At 38.5% G+C, this 15115-nt stretch overlaps 2 protein-coding genes across 4 annotated transcripts in view; both read right to left on the bottom strand.

Annotated features, from left to right (window-relative positions):
- The window catches only part of dennd5a (DENN/MADD domain containing 5A), a 69105-nt gene extending 68293 nt beyond the window's left edge, over positions 1–812 (bottom strand). For all 3 annotated transcript variants that reach the window (XM_036585825.1, XM_036585824.1, XM_036585826.1), the window contains exon 1: positions 593–812. In XM_036585825.1, the coding sequence (XP_036441718.1) occupies positions 593–692 (100 nt within the window). In that variant the 5' untranslated portion in view covers positions 693–812. The remainder of the gene's footprint in view (positions 1–592) is intronic.
- A 5771-nt stretch (positions 813–6583) lies between these two features.
- Positions 6584–14374, bottom strand: tmem41b (transmembrane protein 41B). Its single transcript, XM_036587336.1, has 7 exons — positions 14123–14374; positions 13338–13458; positions 12996–13124; positions 11353–11446; positions 8894–8998; positions 8573–8711; positions 6584–8411 (listed from the first exon to the last, which is right to left on the bottom strand). The coding sequence occupies exons 1-7, from the start codon at positions 14211–14213 to the stop codon at positions 8242–8244; spliced, it is 849 nt and encodes a 282-aa protein (XP_036443229.1). The 5' UTR covers positions 14214–14374; the 3' UTR covers positions 6584–8241.
- Between the last annotated feature and the right edge of the window lie 741 nt (positions 14375–15115).

The following is a 15115-nucleotide window of genomic DNA, read 5'->3' on the forward strand; positions in this document are numbered from 1 at the left end:
AGAGGGACGTTCATTGATGTTTTAGGTTGAAATGGAGGGCCGTGGCTGCTTAGAAAGACGGTCGCCCTAGTCGAAAAATCACTTGGTATCCCACAGTTAGCACTGAATTTGGACAAGATACCAGAAAAGTCACAATTTGTTGGATGATACTTTTCAATACTACATGGCGCCGCACGTCCCTCAGCGGGAAAACAGCAATATATCTATCTAGCACATTCTGCCAAGTGTAGGGAAACTATTAAGGCACTTTGCCAGGGGATTTTATTTTTATTATGTAGCGGTCGACCGCAAAATATTTGGACAAAACACTCAGAAAGATGTCATTTAGCCGTTAGCTAACCCAGCTAGCTACAAATTTTATTCGTATTCTAACGGTTACATCACGCGCATCCTTCCCAGGGAAAGCAATAACGTTAACCGTATCCAGCACATTTCGGCAAATAAACAGAACACAAATCACCAAACTGATTCTACCAACGCAGAATCTCGATATGTGCTATTCTACCCTTAAAAACGCAAAAAACAGCACCGGAGAAACCGTTAAAACTGTGAAAGCCTTTTAAAAAATCGACGTCCAGTGCTCGCGCCTTACCGGAGAGCTCGTCTGGCTCCAACCCGCTGTCCGTGTCCAGTCCGCAGATAACAAAGTAATCCGCGAACCGGCAGGAACTCGAGCTGAATCCGGTGCTCATTTTGAGACTGGTCCGGCTGTGCTCTTCTCTCCGCCGTCCTACTGAGGTGCATAGTAGCGGAGCTGAGGGTCAGTTCGCGCAGCCATTGCGGAGCGCTTCATAATCACAGCCCGAACTCCGTCAACGCGCTCGCATTGCATCATGGGGCCTCGCACAGCTGTTTTTTTTTTCGGTAAGCGATGAACCGACTCGTGAAGGAATCACTCTTTTGATTCGGTTCTTTTCAATAAACGAATTCAATCAAATGTACCTTGGTAGGTTACGAAAGTGTTGCTGAAGAGTTCCAGTCATTAACTTTAACAATTTAACTTAATAAAATTACAGCAAAAACACTAAATGTTCGTTAAGGACAACTTTGAATTTGCTTCCATTTGCGTCTTTGCTCTGATAGTAGAGGTGCAAAATGTAATATGACTACTCCTTTTACTCAAACATGCAGCTGGGAAGTGATTTTTAAGCACAGATGATATCCACGATATGCTGAGAAAAGCACATTGCGACATATAGCAAATGTAGTTTCCCAGATAGCGAGCATAACGTTATGTCGGTCCGCTGGTTTGAAAAGGTCAGCACCCCACTGACTGTTTGCCACTGCTGGTCCACCCTCGGACTGCCCAGATTATTGCCCTGCATACAAGCTCTAACTATATTTAATCTCCTCAAACAGAGTTTAAATGCACAGAGACTTTTATTTTAGAAGATAAACTTACACAAATTTTACAATCAACCGAGAGAACTAAAATAATGACTAGGCCTAATGTAAAATCATTTTATGGAAAGTTGAGCTAGATTAAAATTATTTACTAATCTAATTTACAAAGTGTAACTAAAGAAAGGAAGGAAGGAAAAATCAGTAAATTGGGCTGTGAGTGAAAAACGAGTGATGACAAGTGGACTGTTGTCTAATACTTTGCTTAACCGCCAGTGGACCGCCCGGAAAACGCTGAGCAAAACGCCAGTGGACCGCCCGCTTTGCCATTAGCGGGCCGACAGTGGACCACTGTCCTCTTGCTATCAGAGTTGTCATAATAACGATAAATATTGTCATGTTGCCCAGATCTAGTTATAACTGCGCTTTCTATTACACTTTTTGTATTCCTTTTAACTCCATTAGTTAGCAGAAGTCGCATCAGACCTACTTAACCGAGCGCCGTTGCATAAGGCGGGGGTGAGAATGAAGTGGACTTAACGAATTGTTGAGTCGATTCGTTGAAACAAACTGTTTGAAAGAATCGGTTCGGGGAACCTGAAGCACTATTTTTGAGGGTACGCGAGTCGCTGGTGCGCGTGCGCGTCGCTCTGGTCAACGATGACGTTATGCGATTGGTCGCTTTGTCGTGGTTTGCGGAGGCAGAGCAGAAGATTAGAAAGGATTTAAATTAAATCAAAGTTCTAAGGTGAAATAAGAAAGACACACAGACAGGGACAGACGGGAGAGCAGACATACAGACCACGGTTTTAAACACGTTTAGGTTTGAACCACAAAATAGACATACATACATACACACACACACACACACATATATACACACATATATATATATATATATATATATGTATGTATATATATATATATATGTATGTATATATATATATGTATGCATATATATATATATTTGTGTACATATATGCATATATATATATAGAGAGAGAGCAGACATATATATATATATATATATATATATATATATATACATATATATATATACGTTTTATTATTGTGTAGTTATTAACTAGTTGCTACAAATCTTTGTTTATTACTACTTGATAAGTACCTTTTAATGCATATTTTTCTGAGATTTTTCAAATAAGACTTTTACCAATACTCAAGTAAAGAAAGCAATCTACTTTTTGAGTCCTTAACATGTAAAGGGAAATTCCACTGATTTTTCAAAATTTCTGTATAATTTAATGGTTAAGATGTAAATAAAGTCACTCAAAGTGGTTTGATGTGACTCAGACTCAGATTTCTTTACAATGGTGGTGATAGGAACCAGGAGTCCCAAAGTCTACAATACAAATATGGCCATTTTATTTATTTTATTTTATTTTATTATCCAAAAGCACCAATGATCCCACATGTTCTCGACGTTCTCGAAGTTTTTTATGTAATGTTGATGATAATAGTCAATCTGACAATAGAAGTTTTCTATGGAGACTATTTTGCCTCAAAACACCTCTCTGCCATGAATGGATTAAAATATATTGATTAAAATACATTTTACACCAAAACGTCATCACAAAACTACCATAAAAGAATGTCTCAAACATCAGGCAGTGTATTCATTTCATGTTTCATATTCAAACCATTTCACCAACAGCTTTCTGTGAGCGAGCTGTTAGAGGTGGACGTCTGGTTCCTATCACCACCACGGTAGCATTTCTCACCAAATCACTCTGAATGACTTTGTTGACATGTCAACCATTATACAGAAATTTTGAATCAGTGAAGTTCCCCTTTAAGATACTTTTCTTTTTGTACTGAATTTTATTATTTTGCATTGGTGGCGGCTATAAGCTGCTGACCTGCTACTTTTGCACTTTGATTTTTTAAAATATACTTTTACTTACACTTGAGTCACTGTTTTAGAAAATTAACTAAATTAATAGCAGTTTAAATTATAATATTATTATTATATTATTATTATATTATCATATATAATAATATTATTATTATAATAAACTGCTATTTCGCAGTACTCGCAGCATTCAGGATTACATGGCATGTTAAACTTTATGTCTCTGAGCTGTGGATGTGGATGTAGATAGCAGTCAGAATGAGAAAAAGATGAAAACCAAGTAGTGCCTTGGATGATGGAGGTATGAATAGTGATTAAAACGAACAAGGACACAACCGTGAGATGTGAAATCACACCAACTGAGAAAATTAATCTTATTATTTGAGAGTAGGTTTAGGCCACTCCACCCACCTCTGGTACTAAGTCATGGCGACTTGGATATGACCTTGAAAATGTTTTGATACTCATCTGAGAGGGCTTCCATTAAAAGCCTTTGTAAATCTTTAAGATCATAGTGTCACTTTGATGTGCGGCACAAGGCTATTTTATGACAGTGAATTATATAATCCTTGATTTGAAAATTCAATGCAAGTAGGGTTTTAGTGTAAGATCAATTTTTTTAAAAATACCACCCTACCTTATGTTCCCTCAGTGTCTTTTATAAGTTCACTCAGGTAGGCTAAAACTGCTTTAGTGAGATGTGTTGATATACTGCCCTCTTGTGCCCAGCTAAAGAAAAGCATCCACAAAATAGTAGGATGGGTAAATTCATTAAACGCCTTGCTTATGGCTCTGTGCAGGTTCACTAGAGTTCCTCCACACCAAACTCATCTAACCATGTCCTTATGCCCCTCGCTTTGTGCAAAGGGGCACAGTCATGCTGGAACAGGTAAGGGCCTTCCCCAAACTGTTGCTAACAAAGCTGGAAGCATATATTTGTGGAAAATGTCTTGAAGCATTATCATTACCTTTTAATGGAACTAAGGGGCTGAACCCAAACCCTGAAACCTACCTGTTAGGTCGAGTTCTCCTGGCATCCGCCAAACCCAGGCTCTTTCATCAGACTGCCAGATAGTGAAGCATAATTCAACACTCCAGAAAACACATTTCCACAGAGTCCAGCTGCAGTGTGGTGCGCTTTACACCCCTCCAGTCAACGCTTGGCATTGCGCATTAGGATCTTAGGCTTATGTGCAGCTGCTCACCCATTTCATGAAGCTCCGATGCACAGTGCTTGTGCACAGTGCTTGTGCTGATGCCACGCACTTGTAATTAAGTTTTGGAACTCTGTAGTGAGAGATGCAACAGATGCTACATGACTTCTACACTTATCGGCGTTTAGCGGCCCAGCTCTGTTAGTTTGTGTGGTCTACTTTGTTGTGGCTGAGCTGTTGCTCCGTGACACTTACGTTTTACAATAATAGCACTTACTGTTGACTGCAAACCTAGGAGGACAGAAAATTAGCAAACTGACTCTTCAGCACAACCAAGTCTTAGAAACAGAATTCAGAACCAATTGTGTTTTGCACACAGAGGAATTAGACCTCCGCATTTAACCCATCCGTGCAGTGAAACACCCACATACATGCACACTAGTGAGCACACACACTATGGGGCAGTGAGCACACTTGCCTGGAGTGGTGGGCAGCCCTATCCACAGCGCTCGGGGAGCAGTTGGGGGTTAGGTGCCTTACTCAAGGGCATGTACTGTCATGTACTGTCAGCCAAGGGGATCAAGCCGGTGACCTTCCGGTCACATGGCTGCCCCCTTCTTTATTCTACTGCCACTGTTTGTCTATGGAGATATGTGCTTGATTTCTTCTACACCTGTTAGTAATGGCTCTTAATAGTAGCACCCTCACACATCTCTGAATGCCTGAAAATGTATTGTTCCAGATCATCACCAGAGCTAGCCTTCCTCACATCCAAATATGACAATAAAAAAGGCAAAGATCTGGATCGTACTACCAATAAATATTCGCCAGACTCCTTTTATCCTTGATTTAAAACTAAAAACATTTTACTAGCTTAGCCATCATTATTTTCCTTACTTTTATTGCCACTGTACTTTTATAGTACTTCAAATATAATGTACATTAATTGTTGTTTTAAACCTTTAACTGTTATAGTTTTCTTTTCTGTCATTGTTTTTTATTGTTGCACTTTTATTTTCCCTTGTTTTACCATTTTATTTTTTGATTACCTTTAGTTTTTGCCTTATTTTTAAACAATGCAAAGCTGTTAAATAAATATAGATTATTGATATTAACTTTATCTAAGTGGGCCCTATAAATTTAGACCATAGCACTACTGGATTAAATCCAGTAAATAGGAATTAAGCATTGAGGCAATAAATGTGCCAGTTCATTATTTTAACTTATCCATCTATCTCTGGTCACCTGAAATGCAAGGGCTTTGTATGAAAAGATCTGTTTCCTACATGGTTTAGGCAATAAAGAAGTACATGTTCTAAAAGTAGACATTCTTAATCTCACAGTCGCTGCTTCATTTCAAATCCAGTACAATAGAGTACAGATCCACAAGGGGTAAAAAGAACAGAGGAACTGTACTTAAAGGGGCATTCTGGCCTAAAATGAGCATTTAATATGGTTATTGGTCATGTAATGTAATGTAACAGCATTATATCCCTCAGACTCATCAGCTTGGCAGAATTCACAATTTTGTGTTCCTTTACGTGTTTTCATTCATTAATATTGTCCCACTACAATACCCAGCATTACATTCCTCCCACCTTCAAGATAAAATGGGGTTTCCTACTCTTTAACCTGAGAACTATCACTCTCGAGACTATAGTGGCACTGCTGTGGGACATGTTTACAACAGAAGAAGCGATGGTTCAATTTTCAGTTTTGTCCAGAGTGCCTCTTTAAGTAATCAACAGTGCTGGTCTTTGCACAAAGACACACAAACATAGTTGTGGAGAGTTGCATTTTGCAATGATATGAATCTGAATGCTTTAATAAGAACATTCAAATGGCCAGGAATTCAACTGACAAGCAAGAGAAAAATCTCCTGGCTTTTAGGATTTGTTTTGAGTACTTCATAAAAACAAAAATGTAAGGACTGAAAAGTAGGTTTTTTTTCTTGGAAATGTAATTGACTAAAATACAAGTTTAATAGAGCTCCAGTAAAGTATACATACTCCAAAATAGTACTTAAGTATTGCAATAAAGCACAATTACTTAAGTATTTTCCAGTTCTGGAGCCACAAAACTACAAATATGGCCACTTTGTCATCTTCTGTACACTCTTATGCACATGTGAGTATAGTGTGTCTTATGTACAACCAGAATCCAAGATCAACAAAAACAGCCACCCTCACACAATTTCTAAGGCATCTATAAACAGAAGTGAAGGAAAACATTTGTTTTTAATCATTTCATAATAAATATCTTCATTATAGAACATGTAATGACATTCAAAAGAAAAGTTGTCAATTTATATCATTTTTATAAGAATAACATACTGCAATACACCAACTCAGTGTAATACTGTGATTGTGGAAAGAATTCAAATTATGAGACAGTAGAGAAAATTAACTCGGGGGCATAAGAACATGTAGCACAGCCATGTTCTAACTGACATGTCAAATATCACCAATTGGATGAACTGTTAGAGTGAACCTGTGTAAGCCTGTTACCTGTTCACACCGTTCTCGGTCAAGCTATTTCGCAGTACTCGCAGCATTCAGGATTACATGGCATGTTAAACGTTATGTCTCTGAGCTGTAGATGTGGATGTAGATAGCAGTCAGAATGAGAAAAAGATGAAAACCAAGTAGTGCCTTGGATGATGGAGGTATGAACAGCAATTAAAACGAACAAGGACACAACCATGTGATGTGAAATCACACCAAGTGAGGTATCTGACTTCTACCTTATGTGGCGTAGCAACCCTTGCTCATAGTGCGCCCTTACAGGCAGAGGTTCAGTGCAAATAAGACTGTTCATCGTACAGACACCGCTCATTTCCTATAGGTCCATGAAAAAACTGCTTTCTTAAAACCTTAAAGAAGCACTGAGACAAATGAAGTTTCTCACATGAGGCTAGTGGGCTACACAGGCTTTCAAAAAAATATAGCTAAATATTTAAAGTTTTCAGTCTTTACGCTAAATCAATTAAGACTACAGGATAGTTTCTCTCTTCTCTTCCTTACTTTTTCCTCAAGGCGGCTAAATCAGTCAGAACCGGGGTTGTGTGCGAGTTAGCGATTACACTCTAATAATCTCCCATTTTAAGACAAAATTCATTAAAACAAAACCAGTCTGAGAAAGTTACAATACATATGAGGCATCTTCATAAATACAACTCCTCCGTGTCTCATCTCTGTCCGACAATATGCAATGGCAGTGCAGAAAAATCTAGGATAAAAGGGCCAGGAGCACTAGCACCTCCTACATGTAGTTGGCAGCAGTACATAGGGCACTAAGCTGGCATAGCATTACACTGTTTGGAGCATCATCATCCAGTCCTAAAACCAAGATCACCCTGAAGGCTTCAGGAACCCCATAATGCCCATTCTCCTATGTTAAGGCTCCAAAAAAATAGTATCTAACAACCAAATTGCAGGGTGAAAGAGCATGCTGATGGCACATTCCTGTTTTGTAACATATACTGAGGGATGTGTTGTATCTAAAAAGTTCATTATTTTACCAGTGTATCACACAGAATTAAGAAAACGAATGTACTTTTTGCGTTGTCAAGGCAACGCACCCTAAAAACACCTCAAAAGTATTGCTTTACAGTTATGTGAACTTGAGAAATGTTGAAAAGATAAAAACCACTGAGGTTAATGAGACCATTAATTAGTATCCAGGGTTATTAAAAAATATGCAGAAAAATCTTCAATCTGCAAGGACAAAAAAGAAAAGAACAGAGGGAAAGATGGTGAGTGTGGGCCAAATCAGAGCTTTGACAGTTTTGAGCCCATTTCACCCACCAATGTGGACAAAGAGGGGCTTGCAGTGTGAGGACGAGGAGAAGCGGGATAAAGCGGACTCGTGGGAGCTTCACTCCAGCTTCTGCTGCAGCTTCTTCTGGAAGCACACCGGGAGGATGGAGAGAACAGCCAAGACACCCAAAACTGCCAAAGAGTTCCAGGACACTGCCTCTCCTGCTGTTGTCAGTTTGTATAGTGTCGTACCGGCATTAATTGCTACAAAAGACGGAGGAGCTACCCCTGTCAAAGAGAGGAAAGAACATGCTAAAATGGACTGTCTCGTTAAATGTTATTTGAGCTCAAACTAAAACATAAGTTCTTGACTTTATGAAAAAATAAAAGTATTTCGAATGAAACACACAGAACTGAAATTTAGATATTAAGCACCATTTCAGTCTTACCAAGAAATGTACCAATGAAGAAGACTCCTAGAGGCACGTTGATGACCGGGGAAGTTATGTTGATAAACCAGTTGGGGAGGAAGGGGGTGATTCTCAGAAAAATTATATAATTGATGAGGTGTTCTCTGTGCTTATCTACCTGTAGATAAATTCAAGGCAACCATTCAGTATAAAGTGGAATTTGCTTAAAATACGTAAAAGGTGACAGACAAACAGAAATAAACATGTTTCAATTACACCTGTAACATTATAATGGTCAAACTAAATTCCAACACACTAACTGAATGAGGATCAATATATCCAGTCATGTTAATCTCTTACCTGTTGAGACCACTTCTGGGCTCTCTCTGTGAGGTATTTGTAGACCACCGGTCTGCCAACTAAATAAGACAACATATAGCAGAAGGAAGCTCCAAGGCCTGAACACTGAAAAGGAAACAATCTAGATGTTAGTGAACAGTATGCATTACAGGTATGTTAAAACCTACACTCCAGTGCAAAAACACTGGGGCGCAACCCCAGAATATAATGTATTTTACTGAAGGTTTTGGCCTGATCAGAATCCAGATTTAAACCCTATAGAGAATATTACATTTCACATTAAACACAAACTAACTTGGCAATGTTTTTCAACTGTTTGAAGCCATCAATGCTGAGTGGAAAAATACTGACTCTTCTTTCTGTAAAGCTTGTCTGTAAATTTACAAACAAGGCTTCAATATCTAAAGAAATCAAAGGGAAAAAATATCCTATACAAAGTTACTTTCTCTATTTGCTTAATGATTTGTTGTTAAAACCATTGAAACCTCAATGCTTGCCATTTTTGCATGGGAGTGTAGATATACTTTTTACGTGTTCATATTGGATACATTTTAAGTGGATATACTGGATGTACTTCCTAATCTATTCTTATATTATCAAAAAAAACATATACGGACAAAAGTATGTTGAGACCCAAACATCACTCCACATGTACAAGTTGAACCTTTCATTCCAAAAACAAGGTGTTAACATGGAGCTGGTTTGCTGCTATAACAGCCTGCACTCTTCTGGGAGGGCTTTCCACCAGATTTTGGAATATGGTTGTGGGGATTCTCTTCTATTTTGCCACATGAGCATTAGTGATGTCAGGCACTGATGTTAAGGCAATAAGCCATGAGAGGCCGTGGGTTACTGCAATTTTATCACGGGAAAGGGTGTTCTTGGGCACAACGCGAAGCGGAGTAAAACTCCCTTCCCCGTGATAAAATCGTGGCAACGCACTGCCTCAAATGGCTTATTGCTTTTATAAAATGGTGGCCAACATAAAATATATTAAAATACACAACATTTTAGATAATTATTTAAGTTATTATTAATAATAATAATTGACAAACAAATATTCCGCCAAGAAATGTAGCTCCTTTAGAGTATGGTGTTGTTGCTAAGCAACCATTGACCGCTGAATGAAGAGAAGAACATTCTATATACTGCAAACTGCAGACATTTCATAATTCTTAAAAAAAATTTTCGCATAACAGTGAACATATGATAACAGCCATGTTTAATGCAAAACCTTTCAGTTTATAAGTACGTTTTGGCCACCAAATCACCACCGCATGTCTTCTGCCAGTCTGACGACGCCACTCTGCTCACGCTGGGGCTGAATCTCAAATGGCTCCCTGCTCCCTACATAGTGCACTATGTAGGTATTTAAATACTGACTCCTGCAGCTCAACAATGCAAAATATCGCTAAAAACACTGTCATTTGGAACTGATCCATATTTATACTCGACAGACAGTCACTATTTGAGAGCAGAAGGTAGAATTTCTAAACTTAAATGTTACACAGCACACTATGTAGCTAGGGAGTATGGAGCCGTTTGGGATTCAGCCTGGGTTTGATGCTACTTCTGACTGAAACACGGATATTTAAAGCGTGTGAGCCATTTAGGTGACGTTCTTTAGACTTTTATGGTGCCGTTTTTCAGTGAATCATATTGTGAGTACTTTAATTCAAGCCTGTGATATTAATGTTTGAGCTGTTTAGCATGTTTGCCATCTTTTAGCCTGTTGGCTAGCTGACCAGCGTAGTTCTAGATAAGAAAATAAGTTTTCAGCCCCTCAGTTTAAACAAAAACGGGTTCTTACTTAATCAGTTCACTCGGTGCTTAGTGCGATCAGCATTAGAGTCAAAGATTATTCCATTAACAGCAGAAGGGTTTTTCATGCTGTGGTGCAGTGACACAGAGTAAAGTTGTTGTGAGGCAGTCATAGCTGTGGTATATCGTGGATTTTACAATGGCTTCGAACGCAGCTTAGCCAATCAGATTTTAGGACTGGAAGTATCAGTTTTATAATGAGCAATGAGGCCAGGCAGTCAGCGTTCCAATTCATCTCAAAGATGTTCCATGGGGTTCAGATCAGGACAGATGCAGGCTACTCACAGGTTTCCCCATCAAACTCAGCAAAGCAAGTTAATGAATCTCGCAATGCTATGCAGAAATAGGAAAGCAACTATTTCCCCAAACTACTGCCAGAAAGTTGAAATTACACAATTCTCTAGGATGCCATTGTATGCTTTAGCATTAAGATTTCCCTTCACCGGATCTAACGGTTCCAGCCCAAACTATGAAAAAGCAACCCAGACCATAATTCCTCCTCCATCAAACTTTAAAGCACAACACATTTTGACAGATGGCTTTCAGCAGTCAAACCTACTAATTAGAAAGGGTGTTCACATACTTTTGGCCACGTATGGAATTAATTTACACTGAGAAAATGATTAGGTCATACTTACCAGACAGACCAGGAACAAGGCTAGGGGGAAGGGATAGAGATAGCCAGACAGTATACTGAGGAAAATCGAACCTGGAATTGCAAATGTCTGGAGGCTGAGATAAAACAGTCAAGGTCCACAAAGGATTTATATTACAGAATATGTACAGAACATTATGTAACAAAGGTTAGGAAGTTAAACTCAACACTAAATACTCCAAACAGTAATCAGTCTATGAGTCATTTGTCACTTGTCTCTCTGACTCAGTCTCAATGGTCTTTCTCAGGCTAAGATGTTAAATTAACTAAAGGTTCACTTGGCAAACACTGGGCCTCATTCACCAATATCTTCATAAGTTTTTTCTTACATTTGTATTTGAGAAAGGTGCTAAGAAATAGTCTGGGTCAGATTCAATACGTGTTCTTAAACTGCAGAATTGTTTGCATCTTTGTGCTCTTGAGTGTGTGTAGATGCTGCTCTTACCGAAGAATAAACCCCAAATAAGAAAATGTTGGTGAATCTTTGAATGTTGATGAAAACTGCATAAGTGGGTTTTAAGAAGAAATTTCTTCTTAAGAATGATTGGTGAATGAGGCTCATACCAGTCTGTACACAGTAAAACACACTGTCCCAGATTTTTATATGTCTATACAATGTACACAGCTAAGGATAAATCCCATATTTATATTATCAAATATATTACCAAATATTTATATTATCATCAAATTATTACACTCAAAAATAATTTCCACCATTTTTTCCCCCAAACTTTCTCTGTTGTTAAAGTAAAAAAGTCATTCAGAGAGGTTTGGTGTGAAATGCTCTGTTCTAGAGAAACTGGGTCAAAATTGTTCACAGTGGTGGTGACAGGAACCAGACATTCACCTCTAAAACTTCCTCACTGAAAGCTATTACAGTAAATGTTTATGAATATTAAGCCTGATGTCTAAGACATTGTTTTATGATAGTTTTAAAGAGCTTTTGGTCCAAAACATATTTTCAAAATCCATTCATTGTGGAGGGATGATGCAGTACTGGGAGACGTTAACCATTACCAATGTGGCATATAAAGACTCAGAAGACACGTGTAGGTTCAGAGGTTGTTTGGGATGGTAAATAAAATGGGTTGTAGATGAAGTGTAGATATTGTGACTCCTGGTTCACACGAGTCTACTCTGAATGACTTTGTTTACATCTTAAATACTGAATTATGTAGTAGAATTTTTCTTTATCAGATACAACATTTCCTATGGGTATTCGGCCAGAACTGGTTTTAAGTGCTTCTAACATTGCCTTAACTGAGTACAAAGACATTGATTTTTTATGGTTTTCCTCTTCTTTCTTTCTTTGTTTACTTCAGACCTTTTGAGCGACTGCAGAATTCTAATTATAAACATACTGATTGTCAGCAGTAGACGGCAGCATGGAAGTCAGCAAATATATGCAGAAAATGTAGCAGAAAACACTTACGCAACCTGCAAATTCTGCAAAAGACCACCAATGTGGTACAACAGTAGATGTTACACAGATAAACTGTTCCATACATATGTTGGCCGATGTCAGTAACTCAGAATGCTTTCACAATGGCTTCTATATCAACACTGTTTTGACCAGAAAGCAGGTGGAAAACAAGTCAGGAAAAAAACCTGTAGCACAAAGGATACAAGATATATGTAGCAAAATAAGCTAACAGCACTTGGGTATAATAAGTGTCCTTATATTTGGAAAGCACTGTACCCAATGCTTTAGCATCATCCATGTCTTTAGGGATTTTTATCGTCTTCCTCTCATCTCTGAAAGGAAACAGGGAAAATGGGGAAAAAGGGTAGCTTAATATATGAGTGAACAAGGAAATAGCAATAATAATCACTATCATCGTATTCATGGTTAATATACTATGCTTATAAGTACAAAGACTAAAATAATAATAAACACATCCTTTTTTTATTAACTTTTTGTCATGAAAAAAGTGGTAAATATATAGCTAAGAGAAGAAACATACTTACTCGCTCAGCTCAGGGAAATTTCTATAAACCAGATACATAACTGAGGCAGAACATGCAAAGATGGACAGCAATATAAGGAGGGACATTCGGGCAGAGCCTCCACCGGAGTACTGCTGACCTCCTGGCAGAAAATGAAACAATGAAAAACACCGTAAACATTTCTTTAAATGTTCACTGCTTAAAGCAGCAGTTCTATCAGATAACATACGATATGATATGACTCCGCCTCAATGAAAGAGCAACGCATTGCTCAACTTTGCGTCAGCTGTTTAAAATCCCCAGAGACACATACACACACACACAGATACAGAGAGGTTATGAAGGGTTACGTCGCTTTCATCTTAAACGGCCTGACTATAATTACTACATTAGACAACTCTCCTACTCAAACACCTAAATATAACCTACTTAGCTATTTTCTATATCTATTTACTTGGAATATCTGAAAGACAAAGGTTCTTCGGCTAAACTCGACACTGGAGTTGCTGCTGGCTATTTATATACACACATTGGGGAACAGGTTCACAACGTCCGGCAAACAAGACTACTTCACACAGCTAGGTTAGCTAAAAAGAAACATCTCAGTAGCTGTCTAAGCTAACATTACAGCTTCCGAAAGCTCATTAAGCCGGTCTTGTGTCCGAGACGAGGTGAAACACGCGGTCAAACTATTTTCTGAACTATTTTCTGTCAGTTATCTAGCTAAACATCTTCGCTGAGTAATCGCCTAAGCTAATCGTTCCGTAGCCAACGTTTCAAACCCTGACTGTGAGCCGCTTGGTTACCTTTGAGGGACTGAGTTTCTTTAACCGTCGACTCTTCCTCTAACAGGGCAGCGCCTTCTGTTTCACGGACTCCGCTTCTCTTCTTGGCCATTTTGACTTATGAAAAAACCTAACAGTAACGTTAAAATTGGCCGTGGGTCTCCTCAGATGCTGCTCATCGAGATGGGAGCTGGAAAATCACCCGGTTAGTAGAACCAACACAGCGGTAGTGACCTTTTACCTTCTGTCCGTTCCACGACAGCGCTGTGGGGAAGGCAGCGAAGGCCGAACAGCGCCTCTACTGGCTCCATATATATTCAGCATATCTACCCACAACAGCAATATACAGTAATGCTGAATAAAAATATGCTGCTGTATAATCATTATATAATAATCGATAATATTTTGGTCTCTCTATAATATGCCTATAGTACTGTCTTATACTAATCTGAACTGGTAATGTCCTGTAGTGGCAAATTACACTCTTTAAAAAAAGTTCCTCAAGGTTTCGTTTTATTCAGAACCATGAACTCTATAAAGAACTGTTTTGTGCTGAAATGGTTCTTTGCATGGTTAAATGGTTCTTCAGAATGTGTTGTATTTGGTTCCATATAGAACCTTTTTGAAAATGGTTCTATATAGCACCAAAAACCGTTCTGCTATTGTTACAATGTCAAGCCTTTGACAACAGAAGAACCCTTTTGGGTGCTGTACAGATTCCGAAGAACCATTTCACCATGCAAAGTACCATTCAAGCATGAAACGGTTTCATATGGAACGAATGGCTCTAAATAGAAACATAGCCTTAAATAAAGAACCATTTTTAAGTGTGTAGGACATCAATCTACGTTCCTTATAAAAATGTTTAAGTCATTTTTACAGTAAGGAGGGGAAAAAACAATAATACTGCACTGCCATTACATTTGGTTTAGGACTTTTTGTTCCATAGCCAAAAAAACTACATCTCCAACAATGCACCTTGCGGCAGGCGGAAGTTGGCTGAGGAAGTTTGGC

This window comes from Colossoma macropomum, unplaced genomic scaffold, assembly GCF_904425465.1.
Source record: "Colossoma macropomum unplaced genomic scaffold, Colossoma_macropomum, whole genome shotgun sequence".
NCBI lineage: Eukaryota > Metazoa > Chordata > Actinopteri > Characiformes > Serrasalmidae > Colossoma > Colossoma macropomum.